Source organism: Mirounga angustirostris, unplaced genomic scaffold (assembly GCF_029215605.1).
Source record: "Mirounga angustirostris isolate CCGP_5_RB_7025 unplaced genomic scaffold, mMirAng1.0.hap1 SCAF_15, whole genome shotgun sequence".
Lineage (NCBI taxonomy): Eukaryota > Metazoa > Chordata > Mammalia > Carnivora > Phocidae > Mirounga > Mirounga angustirostris.
This window is the reverse complement of record NW_026991723.1, coordinates 76649952-76663226: the sequence shown is the minus strand read 5'-3', so window position 1 is coordinate 76663226 and position 13275 is coordinate 76649952. Positions and strand designations below refer to the sequence as shown.

At 50.3% G+C, this 13275-nt stretch overlaps 1 protein-coding gene across 5 annotated transcripts in view; it reads left to right on the top strand.

Annotated features, from left to right (window-relative positions):
• Window positions 1-13275, top strand: part of ASTN2 (astrotactin 2) — an 883583-nt gene that overhangs the window by 622930 nt on the left and 247378 nt on the right. For all 5 annotated transcript variants that reach the window (XM_064579942.1, XM_064579940.1, XM_064579943.1 and 2 more), the window contains 3 exons: window positions 4833-4957; window positions 8919-9023; window positions 12254-12433. In XM_064579942.1, the coding sequence (XP_064436012.1) occupies window positions 4833-4957; window positions 8919-9023; window positions 12254-12433 (410 nt within the window). The remainder of the gene's footprint in view (window positions 1-4832; window positions 4958-8918; window positions 9024-12253; window positions 12434-13275) is intronic.

Sequence of the window (13275 nt, the reverse complement as noted above, 5' to 3'; positions counted from 1 at the left end):
CTTGCCTTTTCTACCACCAGACCCCAAGGCCACTTCTGGGATCTAATCACGGACAAGATGCATGAGGGAAAAGTGATAGGAAGGTTTTATTCCAACTGGGGAAAATTGGGATGATGACATGGAAGAGGAGGTGGTTTTTAACTGGGCTCTTGCTTCCTGCTGGTGTTCCTCACCCCACCCCATCCCCTGCTTCTTGGCCCCAGCGTGAATGCACACACGGACACAGTGTTCATCAAGAGTGGGAGGTCTGACCAACCCCTGCTTAGAGGGATCACCCTTTCCCATCTGGTCCCTGACACCTCAGGGGGCCTGGGGCCCCTGGCTCCTAGCTGAGCTCCATGGGAGCCCGGGTGCCTGTGCACTTAGGAAGAGGAAGAAAGTAGGGTTTGAAGCTCCGTGTGGAAGAGCTAAAATTTTAGACCCCAATTCCCAATATCCCTTAGGTCCCGTGTTCACTGAGCACTCACTTTGTATGTAGTTTGCACCGTGCTAGGCCCTGGGGAGGCGGCAGTCAAAGAGGCACAGTCTTGGCCCCCATGGAGCTCACAGTTTAGTGGGCAAGGTACTATCCTACAGGGTCGCCTTGAGCACCTCTACAGTTAGGAGCTGGGAAGCTCTTCGTGGAAGCAAAAGCAGAGCGTAGCAGGAGAACCAGTCCTGGGCAGATTTCTCAAAGGCAGGGAAGTAACGTGTGGTCTGAATGATAAGTAGGCCATGGCCAGGTGCAGGGGGCAGGGGTGAGGGCTTTCCGGAGAGAGGGCCCTTTGGAAGAAGCGGGCATGCCCTACAAGGGGAACTTAAGAGCAATCAGTGCAGCTGGAGAACCAGCGGACAGGGGCTCAAAACATGAGGCAGGAGAACAGGCAGGGGCTAGATCTCGAAGGCCTTGCAGACCCTGCTACGTTGCTTGCGTTCTCCCCTGGTCCTCGTGAATGGAGGCGCTTCTCTGTCTGCTGCCGTGTCCCCAGCGTGCAAAGCAACCCCTGCGACATGGGAGACCCAAATCAATGTCTGTGGAATGAATGAGACCTCATACTCCCAGAGTTCTCCCGAGTCCCCGGAGCCTAGCATCTGCTTTTTAAAAATGTGATGAATCGTTTTCATAGAATATCAACAGAGCTTGAACTCTTTTCATGGATATTTTGGGGGAGATGTTTGTCTACATAAACCGGGGCCCTGTCACTCTTTGAAACACGACATGCAGTTGTGGGCACAGAGCACACCCACTCTGGCAGGGAACAACAGAACCGCCCCGTCTCAGGTGATGTCAGTGATCAGGAGCACAGACTTGGGATTGATCCCTTGAACAGGTGCTTACTGAGTGCCGGGCACTAAGCTAGGAGCCCCATTGGCTGCGAGTGGTCTTGGCCACTGTAACTTCCTAACTGCAGACCTCAGCTAGACAAGTTCCTCAACCCCTCCGGGTGCCCTTTTCTTTATTTACAAAATGGGAATAATAATGGTAGCTGTCCCTTAGAGTTCCCGTGCTGTTAAAATCACACACACATGCACACGCACACACACGCACACACACACATCCTGTCTAGGATATAGCTGATGATGAACAAGATGATCGATAAATAAATATTACTCATTCTTCTTCCTGTCTTCCTGTTATTAGGATTAGTTACAATTTTTTCCACACACACGTACACACAAGCTCTGAGAATCGGAATTCGCTTTCCACCAACTGTATTTAGCCAGCACCCCGCCAGCCTCCTGCATCCCTTTTCCAGGTGGGTGGATTCTGAGGCTGCAGTCTGGGTTCTGTCTGAGGTTCTGGGCCCTGTGGAACCTTCCCAGCAGCTGCCCTTCCCCTCTGTGTTGTTACCTCCCCAGAGAGCCGGTCGATGCGAAGGCCCTGGGCGCCCTCTGCTGGCAGCGGCCCTGCAGGACTCATGACCGTCCCCAGGCGGCCGCCGAAGGGCTGGATCCTGAGGGACCGTCCTCAGTCTTGCTGTCTTGCCACCCCCTGCTTCGCCCCTGCCTCCTCCCTCCCAGCCTTCACACTGGCTTGCGAACTCCCACCCCTCCGTCTTTCGCCTCCTTCTCAAGCGTTTCCTCGGGATCCTCCCTGCTTCCTGAAAGGTCAGGGTGAGAACCTTCTTCCAACAAGACGGGCATCATGAGCCAGGTCCCCCGCCATCCTGAGGTTGCCCACTGCGCTCCTCCCATTATCCATCTGGGGCCAGATTTACCCACCGAGTGAAGCCTGGCTTAACCAGAAGGCAGAGGGATAGGGGGGTGAAGGGGGCAGCTCTGTCTTTAAAAGCGGTGGCAGAGAAGGTGTGAAATGGAGACCCCCGGATGGTAAAGTGAAAAAACATAAGCGTGCTCTCAGATCCCTCTTCCCAAATGCACTCTGTGCCAGTCCAGGAAGGCGCTGCTCCCCTCAGAGCCTCCACTTCCCCATTGGCTGAGGGAAGGCACCCAGCTCCTGGCGATGGAGTGCAGCCTGGGGAAGCCCTGTGGAGAACAGAGCACCTGGTGTGGTCTGGTCGGAATGAGCAGCGGGCTCCTTCTCTCAGCTGCGGTCTGTCCGGGCTCAGCACACCCATGGGTGCTCCTGCCCTTTCGGCTTTGACAGCGCCCTGCACCTGAGCAGAGCTTTGGGGCCAGACCAGCTGGGATCTCCAGTCGCATTGTGCTTCATCTGTTCAACCTCTAAACTGAGGGTCTTAACAGCACCTACTTCACAGGGTTGGGAGGGGACGAATGTACAGTGCCTGGAACAATGCCTGGTGCATAGTAGGTGCTCAAGAAAAGGCTATTCTTATCATCACAATAATGATATTTCATTAAGGCAGACTGAACAGCTTTTATAATCCTCATCTTACTGATGAGAAAATTGAGATTTGAGTGGTCTGCTCCAGGTTATGCAGCTGGGGTGTGCTGTGGGCAGAACCGGGGCCCGGTCTTCAGAGCCTGCCCTTACCTGCCCATGAAACAGGTGCTTGGGTCTCACAGGGAAGGGTCCCAGAAGCAGCCAGCCCACCCAGTATTCCTGGTGGCTGGGCCCCACTGACTGTTCTGCATGGCTAATTTGTTTCTCCCCCCGTAGGCTGGGAAGATCTAGAGGACCAGGGGAGGATCTAGCCTCGCTGAATCCCTAGATCCAGCTCAGGGCTCCACACAGAGTGTATGTTCAGCTGACGAGGGCAGGGCTGTAGCTTTGTGGCAAGATCTGTATCCCCACCGGCCGACCTCACAAGAGAGACAGGAGGAAACGTAGTCCCTCAAACCGAGTGTGCAGTCAGCAGAACTGGGTGCAAATCCCAACACTCACCACCTCTTAACCCTGTACCACCTCTGAACTCTGAACCACATGTTTTATCATCTGCAAAAAGAATATAATCATAGCTATCTTGCTATGAAGACTAAATGAGAAAATGTATGCAAAGTGCTTAACCAGACCCTAGCAAATGATAAGGATCTGAAACTTTGTAAGAGATGATGGTGATGATGAAGATGGGGATAATGGCTCTTCCTCTGGACTCCAGGGTGCTCAGGGGTCAAGACACAGGGGAGCTGTTCACTAAATGCGTGCATCAATGGGGGGCTTCACAGGTGCCTGGGGGAGGTGCACACCGCGGAACATAGAGTACAGACAGGAAGGGACCCAGGCCCCCATAACATTTACACAGCTGTTTCTGAACGGCCCTGAGATCCAGTCTCCAAAGGCATTGCTTTGGCATTCCCTGCTTTTGTTTTCCTCTTTCTGATTTTCATTTCAAGTTTGCCTATTCCAGGGGGCACAATGTAGTGATAAATACCCACCTCCCTTTGTTCTTCTCCTTTCCCTCCTCCTCCTCTCCAGATTGTAATTAGGGTATCAAATTCTGAGGGTCTCTGAATATGAGAGAATCTCAAAAGTGAGATGTTAATATGGAGATGCCTCCAATACCATCTGTACCAATGGCTGTCCAATTCCCTGCTTGCACACTCTCAGGAACGGGAAGCTCACCACCTCTCCTGGCAGGCTGTTCTATTTGGAGGCAGGTCTGTTTTGTAAAAGATTGAAGCCTACCTCCATGTGATGCACTGTTACTACCCCACCTGCCCTAAAGACTACCATTGTTTGGGGTTCAGTCCCCTGAGGTCACCCCAAAGGACTGTCTTGGAAACAGTTCCCTGGGATGGCCCTACAGGAAAGGAATAGAGACCTCTGAAGAGATTAGGGCAGGAGAAAGAGCACTAGCCTGGGGGGAGGGGGGAGGGTTCTCGGAGAAAGTCGCTCCCCTTCTCTAGGCCTCAGTTTCCCTATCTGTAAAAGGAGGAATCTGATGCAAAAGATCCCTTAGGACCTTTCCACTTGAACACCCACTCATTCTTTCAAGCCTTCCTGCCCTTTTTCTCCAAGCACTCCATGCTCTTCTCAGTTCCCTCACATTCTGGCTCACCATTGTCATGGCTTATGCAAGGGGATGTTTAGCTGCCAAATATATAGTTTGTAGAGCATCAGACTGTGTCTTAAGCAATTGGCAGCTTTATCCCATTAAGTGTTTACAACTACCCCGAGATCTCACTTTATAGCAAGGAGACTGACGTTCTGAGTGGAGCCGGAGTTTCCTCCAGACTGCACAGCTAGGACATGGCAGGCCAGGATTCCGAGCCCTAGCCTGCCAGATTCTGGAGCCTGTCGTTAGCACCCTGTCCTCTGAGCTGGGATTCGGGGAGCCAGGGGCATGGCAGCAAGGACACACACCCACTCATGAGTCTCTCTATGCTGACGACAGGCTCACTGCCCTCCAACCCGGAACCGCCCCCCGCCCCCGCCCCGCCCCGGCAGCCTCCACGCCCTCATTTGGCAGTCTTTCTGCTCCTCTCCACAGGGAGAACAACTTCATCAAGGACTTCCCTCAGCTGGCCGATGGGCTGTTGGTGATCCCACTGCCGGTGGAGGAGCAGTGCCGGGGGGTCCTCTCGGAGCCCCTCCCGGACCTCCAGCTGCTCACTGGTAAGATACACCCGCTGGACCTCCCCCAGCTTCTCTGACCCCGCACCTGGCTTCTCCAGGTGCCTGTCAGCCCTCCGCACATTCAAGACGGGCCTCTCCAGGCCTCCTCCTTCCTGAGAGACGGAAGGCCAAAGGGACCTGCCCTCGTGGGGGCTCCTGCTATGGGCTGTGCAGAGCTAGGGGGTTCCCTGAGACTCCAGACTCTGAGCTGAGCCAGACTGACTCTCAGCAGATTTCAAAGATATTAACTGTAGTCACCATGCTGCGCATCAGACCCACAGAACTTCTTCATTCCACATAACCAGACCTTTGGACCCTTTGACCAACACCTCACCATTTCCCCTAACCCCCAGCCATTCTACTCTCTGCTTTTACGAGTTCGACCTCTTTCGATTCTACATAAAAGTAAGATCATGCAGTACTTGTCTTTCTGTGTCTGGCTTATTTCACTAGGTTTATTTTTAAATCATTCTAAAGTAAATTCACTGGACCCCTCAACAAGGAGCCTCTCTTACTTGAAAGCATTTGTTACACAGCTTGATTTTGAACATGGGGTTGGGTATTATTTTCCAATCCTGTGGGGTGGGTATTATTTTCCCTGTTTTATAGACAAGGAATCTAGACTCAGAGAAAGGACAGGACCAGCCCAAGGTCCCCTGGCACGCCTGCCAGGATGAGAACCAGGTGCCATGGCTCCAGGTCTTCTGCCCTTTCCACTTGTCTCTGTAGCTCCCCGCCCCTACCCCATTCCCCTCCCCCTCCCCCTCACAGGGAAGCTACTTTCTGTAGGCTCTCCCGAGGCTCCATATCTTCTGTCCCATCCAGGATGCCCTTCTGCTCCTCCTCATCTTCTCCCAGTTCCTCTCCTGTCCTTTGTGGAGGGATTTTCCTAAGATGTAAGGGCCCTGGTTCTGCTTTTGTGATACAGTCATTGGGTATCTCAACCACTGCTCAGGGAGAATGGTCCCCCTGACGAGTGATGGACGTCTCACCAAGAGGGAAATCGCCCCCTAGGGAGGACCCATCTACCATTTGCAAGCCCTTGGAAGCTCCACGAGCCTTTCCTGTGAAGGGGCACAAACTGGATAGAGGACCCACGTGTGTTGAGGGTCTCCCAGGGGCCATGCACCCTGCGTGTCTGAATCCACGTAACCCTGCAAGGGTTATTGTTCCCCTTGAAACAGATTTAAAAAATCATTTAATGAGTCCAAGGCCACATGACTAGTCTGTTGTCGAGTCAGGATTTAAACCCAGGGGGTCTTGACCCCAAAACTGATGCTGTATCCATGACCCTCCATCCCCTTCTTGACCTGTCCTCATTCAAAAAGGGCCCAGATGTAGATCAAATGAAATCACAGATATAAAAATGCTTTGCAGAATCTGTAAAAGCCTGTTGTGCCTTCCTTAAGTTTCATAAGATCACAGAATTTCAGAGCTGACAGGGACTGTAAAGGGCATCTAGTCTAATCCTCCTTAGCAATGAAGAAATCAGGTCTGTAATAGCCCCACTGAGTAATGAGTCCTCTTGGATACCCCAGTCACAGGGAGCTCACCACCCCTTAAAACAGATAGCACCATGGTCCATGGGGAGGTGCTGTGCTCTAATGGGAAGGACCCTGGATCTGTGTCTGATCTTTGTGTGTCCTTGAGCACTTTCTCCTCTGAGCTTCAGTTTCTTCTTCTGAAATCGGGGTATCACAATTATTTGTCAGCATTGGGTGAGTACTGGAGATTGTGGGTATAAAATGCTTGGTGCATCGTGGTTCTGTATTAGTGGTTCAAATTGTTAGGATTATTTGTTTTGATTTGAGGATCTTTGGAGGCATCCTAATAAGGAAACTGTTACATTTCTAGAATTTTAAAAAAAAGTAATTACCAGGGAAAATACCTCCCTCCATTGCAGAGCCTCATTTTACCCCTAATCTCTGGTAGAGATCTAGGATAGAGTCAGGTAAGATGGGAGTCAAGGATGAGTAAGGACTAGGGATGGGCTTATGATGGGGAATAGGATGCAGGTGAGTAGGTGAGCCAGGAAATCAGCATTTGTTGGGAGCCTATTATTATGTAACAGGCTCTGTTCTAGGCTCTGCAGGAGTGAGAATAATAAAGACCATGGCCTCGACCTCAAGAAGCTGACATTCCACGGGAGGAGCTTATATTCCAGCCTGGAATCCAGGAAGGACCAGGGATGGAGAGAAGTGAAGGGCAGAAGGCTGACCAGTTATGGGGTGTGAGGGGCAAAGATGAAGGCTTTATACATGTCTTGGTAATCAAAAGAGGTAGCATTTTTTTTTCTTTTGGATATCATGCCACCCAGTGAATGAACTGCATCCACAGCCTGCATCAGAATGCTCTGCCTCCCTCTCTTGAGGATGGGCCCCAGTTTCCAACACCCATTTCAAGCCTGCTGTGAATCAGGACGAGCACAAAGGATGGGGCAGAGGCCGCTTGGCCGCAAGTGTCTGGTTTTGCTGTGCAAACTGGTTTCTCCTCCCTGACTCAAAACAACGGCCTGTCCTTCCTCCCTGACCCGTTCTCCTTCCCTTCCAAACCTCTCCAGAGGAAGGACAGGACAGGCAGAGCAGATAAACAGAGAGGACATATGTATAACAAAACAACCTCGCTCCAGTAGACATATATTTGGAGATCATGAATATTTTACTTTAAAATGAAAGCTTCTAAAAAAATAATGTTATTCCTGAAAAGGCTAAGGAGGGGAAGAAAAAAAACAAGCTGACAGTAACGGACAACTTTAATACTGCAGTAATGTCCAGGAAGAAGTCATTTGTTCCAATGAGATTCTCATTTTCATCTTGGTATCAAATATCTCTTTAAGTGCCTCCTCACCAGGGGACAAGAGAAAAGGACAGAAAATGTGTCTGCCATTTGCAGAGGATACATAACAACAATAATATTAACTGTTGATGTGACTAGCATTTCTTTTCCATGTATTTCTTCCTGATTGTAGACAAAGAGTTTTCAATGCTTACAGCAGAAAATTTAGAAAATGCAGACGAATATAAATCAGGAAACAAGAATCTTTTATACACCCACCACTCAGAATTACCGCTTGCTAACATTGTGTTGTTTTTGTCTTTGTTTATTCTTTGTCTATACCTGTGTTTCCCAAAATGCATTCTATGGAACATGAGTTTCAGTGAACCCTCTGGAAAAATGGGATTCCTCGGTCGTAAAAGTTTGCAAAATGCTATACACTGCTACCTTCATAGAGCTTTAGAATGCATATTAATCTAGTCAAGGTGCTAAGAAATTATACAGATTTTTAAAAATCTTGTCTAACTTCATTTAACTCAGTCTTACTTGAAATGTGGGCTTTTCTGTGTGTGTGCAGGTATCTCATGAGATCCTTATGCACATCCCATGTTTCCGTGTTAGGAAACAGTGGTCCACATGGGTCAGCAAACACAAAGGGCCGGATCATAAATGTGCTAGGCCCTGCAGGCAGCCGCTCATCTCCGCGGTCATTGTGCGAAAGCCGCCATAGGGCAGTATATGCAGGATGGGCTGTGGTTTGCTGACCCCCCAGTCTGTACAGCATTGCTAGGTCACCGCAAGACTTCCATTTCTGTTGCCTTATTTGAGTATCACAATGCGCCTGTGAAGTAATGTCAGCACAGGTAGCCATGGTATCAGATGGGGAAACTGAGGCACAGAGCTGCCTAATGACCCATGGCAAGTTGCCTGCAGGGTTAAGTGGAATCCTAAATCTACTTTGGCTTGCTTGCAAGCTGTTGGGAAGAGAAAAAGGATGGGGGCTGAGATCAAAGGCCAGGAAGAGGCCTGGAGGCAGGTCCGGATAAAGCTGTTGGTTCCAGTGAGAGCCTGCATGCTAAGGCTGAGCCTCTGCCTATTTAGAAACAGTGGCCATTACTCAGAGCCCAGTTTTGGTGAGTGTTCTCTAAATGCTGGCCTCCCCTGACCTTCCCCTTCTGTCCTCCAGGGGACGTCAGGTATGACGAGGCCATGGGTTACCCTATGGTGCAGCAATGGCGGGTCCGAAGCAACCTCTATCGTGTGAAGCTCAGCACCATCACTCTCTCAGCAGGTGAGGACTGCCCCCCTCCCCGGGCAGCCAGGGGGCTTGGGGTAATTCAGCACATGTTACTGAGGACTTGGGCTGTGCCAGGCCCTGGGCTGGGGATGCTGAGGGAATGAAGCCAGGCCCTCCCTGCCATGAAGGAACTCACAGGGAGGGTGGATGGACAAGCAGACAGTGACATCCTTACATTGGGGTAAGTTCTATGCAATAGTGGGGCAGCGGTACCCCAGAGGAGGGAGCTGTCCTGAGCAGTCAGAGGGGCTTCCTGGAGGAAGGGGTATCATAGTAGTGCAGGGAAGGGTGAATAGGAGAGGGGGTAAATGACAATCTATAATGTCATAAACGACATTATACATAAATGACATTTATGTTCTATATATTTCAGGCTTGTGGATTTTAAGTTCTTGTCTCTTCTGGATGATTTCCTTTCCTACCCATCTCCTATACAGTAATAACACATATTCCTCCAACACACATACACATACAATGCCCCCGCTCCACCTGCACACACCCTGTGTGTCAGCTGATGCAGACAATTTATAATTCTCAGAATGGGACATGTTCTTTCATGCCTCTGTGACTTTGCACATGCTGTTCCCTCTGCCTGGATCTCCTTGCCCAGGGAGCACATCTTGCAGTACTGGGAGACTCCTCCTGCATCCTCCACTTCCCCCAGAATAACTCAAGGAATTCCGTGCAAGCAACTACCTATAGGGGCACCTGGGTGGCTCAGTTGGTTAAGCGTCTGCCTTCGGCTCAGGTCATGATCCCAGGGTCCTGGGATCGAGTCCCATATCGGGCTCCTTGCTCAGCGGGAAGCCTGCTTCTCCCTCTGCTCCTCCCCCTGCTCATGGTCTCTCTCTCACTCTCTCTCAAATAAATAAATAAAATCTTTAAAAAAAAAAAAAAAGCAACTACCTGTATTAAAGCACCAATGTGCTTGATTCATATCTGAGCCATGTCTGTTTCCCACACTGACCCAAGAATTGCAGGTACAGTGTGGGCCCCATCCATTTCCATATCCCTGTTTCCTATATTCCTATAGTCTCTGTAACAGAGAATCAACACAGGGTTGATACTCTTGTTTGATAAAGGAATAAAAAAATGAAAACTGAAAAATTCAGAATGAGTGAAGGACTCTGGAAAGATGGGGTTTTCTACCCTGGCTCTTACTCATAACACTGCCACTGGGTTATTGTCTGGGCGCTTCCTATGTATTTGCCAGCACTTTTCTTATCTTCTTTTTCAGGATAATTTTGTTCCTGAGCAACACAAAACTCTTTTAGCCTAGGAATCAGAGGACTTTCCATCTGGGAAGTATAAATAGTAATTACTGCTGACGTTGGCTAAGTGCTTTATAACATTTTATATCTTAGGACTTCTATCAGTCCTGCAAGGAAGACATTATTTATCCCATTTTTTTTCAGATAAGGAAACTGAGGGTCAGAGAGGTTAAGTAACTTGCCCAAGGTCACACAGCTAGTTAGTGGCCAAACAGGAGGAGAGCAGGGATTTGATTGCAGTTTTGTCTGCCTGGATAAAGAGCCACAGGTCATCTCCATGGTTATTTATTATTTAAGAGAAACAATCTCATCATTAACACTGCTGTATTAATTACCAGTTGCAGGAGTTAACAGATTGGTGGAGTTTGTCCTAATCAAACACTCATTCTTTGAGGCATGTTTCTGTTTTCCCCACCACCCACACCCTCGCACCTCACTTGTGAATCAGACTGCGATGTATCTGTTAGAACTACAGAGGTGTATCAGCTTTAATTAATCAATGATGATGCTCTTGAGAACCCCCTTGTAAATCAAATGTTGGCAAATTGGAGTTCATGTTTAATGTTGAAGGAGAGCTTGCCTGCTCTTTTACAGTTTGCTTTGATGTGGCACAGAATCCATTGCTTTCATAATAATGGCGGTTGGTGTTTCTGCCATGTCCCGGGAACTGTGCCCTTGTACCTGGTTGGGGTGGGGTGGGGAAGGATGCATGTGCACAATCAAAGACAAGTGGAATGGAGCTTCTGCTTTCAAGGTGGTGCCCACTGAAGGTGCAAAGCCTAGGTGCCCCAGGCCAAGATTGTGTGAACAGCTTCTTGGGAGAGTGGGAGTGACTTTCCAGAGCCTTAGAGCATAGGAATGACTTAGGGAAGAGGTGGAGAGGCCATTTCCAGTGAACGGTGGTGTGTATGTGTGTACGTTTTGCAGTTTGGGGGCTGTAAATGAGGAAAGGATGGTGGAGATCTCAGGTCACGTTTAGGAGACCTAAGAAGGCTGATTTGGCTGGATGTAAAGCCTAATACAGGTGGCTCATGGGAGATGCCCTTGGAGACCTGGAATACCAGGTGAGGTCGTGGGTAGACTGGTCATTGGTAGCAGGAAGGAGCTCAGGCAGGTCTTAAGGCTCTCGGAAGAACAGCTTGGTGACCTGCCTGTCAGAGCAAGGAGCACGGAGCTGTGGTTATGGAGTCATTGCTGCGCAGGCTCTGTGCTAGGCACTGAGGACCTAGGTCTCCTTGGCACAGGACTAAGAGCAGCAAGGAGGCCCTTTACACTGTCAGGAGATGGAACTACCACTCTTTCAGGGAGGTAGAGGCAGAAAGGGAAGCAGTGTTCTAGGAAGCCAAGCCAGGGATCAGATCCGAGGACATCAGGATATCTGCTGAGCCTGGGCCAGCGCAGCCCCGGGGCTCCAGCTGTGGGCAGTTCAAGCCCTGGGAACTGGGTGCAGTGGAAAATGCATATGCTTTGGAGTGAGAGCAGAAGGGGCTTGGAGGCCTAGCTCCTCTGGCTGGGAGACCAAGGAAATCATTCAGAGTCTGAGCTTTGACTTGCTCATGTACACAGTGGGGGTTGCAGCGTTGGGGCTGAGACTAAACTGGAACGAGTGGGAGAAACAGCGAGCAGTGTGCTTGGTGCCCCTTAGTTGCTCGGGACAGACGTCAGCTTTGATTTCCTGATGGTGACTTTCAGGTCCCATGACCTCGGTCAACAGGCTTGAGGCCTTCCTCTGCCGTTGGTTCCCTCTTGGCTGCAGTGTCTTGCGCGTCGACCAGAGACAGCAACCTTTTGCTGTGTGAGCGGCTGGGGGGGGGGGTCCTTCAGACAACGGCAGCCACCAGGCTGATCCTGGGGTGACACCAAATCCAGGCTGGAGAGAGCCCCCGGCCGCTTATAACTTGCCCGCCACCAGCCTCCCAAATCTGACCCTCCACATGCTTCTCCTGTGTCCAGGCTTCAACAACGTCCTCAAGATCCTGACCAGGGAGAGCAGTCGGGAGGAGCTGCTGTCCTTCATCCAGCACTACGGCTCCCACTACATTGCTGAGGCCCTCTATGGCTCCGAGCTCACCTGCATCATCCACTTCCCCAGCAAGAAGGTCCAGCAACAGCTGTGGCTCCAGTATCAGAAAGGTAAGTCCCCTCCGACAAGCTAGACCCCAGCTCGGCCGTGTCTAAGCTGTGTGGCCTTCGGCATTCCCTGCCCCTCTCTGGGCTTCGGTTTCTCCATGGATAGGATGAGGGGCTGTATGATGATACCTCGGATTCTTTCAGTTCAGGCCTTTTCTGAGACCCTAAGGTAGTGGGCTGGACTCCAACAAAACTCCTTCCTTGTACTGCAGGCTCCTTGTTTCCACCTTTCTGCCACTCACCTTGGGAGCTTCAGTCCCTTCCCACCTCAGTTTTCCCTTCCTGTGAAATGGGCGCTTAAGCAGCCATTCTTGTCCCACCTTGAAAGGGAAGCAGTAAGTGTCACAGCATTTTGAGAAAGACAGAAATATTCCATACTTGCATTATGTGTTCTAACAGGTCCGTGTATTCACATCCCCATTTCGCAGGCGGAGAAAATGAGTCTCAGTCATGCCAAGTCAAGTGCCTGTTATACACAGCTAATAAGTAGCAGGGTGAGAACTGCTTCCTGTTGTCATTGTTATTATCAATTAATTGAGAAAGGAGAGCTCTCGATGGACACAAAGGGTGGGGTGCTGCCACCTTCTTCACATGGCTCAGCCACCCCATCTCAGAAACCAAATCAACATAACTCTTAAAACCACAGAATGTGGGAGCCAGGAGAGACCTTCCTTATGAGTCTCACTGGGCTTAGCACCCCGAGTTTGCAGTTGGAGAAACTAAGGCCCAGAGGGAGGAGGAAGCTTGCTGAGTGTCACTGAGCTCCACTGGGTGGGTCCAAGACAAAGTGGGGTGCTCCATGCTCCCCATCCAGGGCTTTTCATGCTGCCCCTCCTCCCTGACTG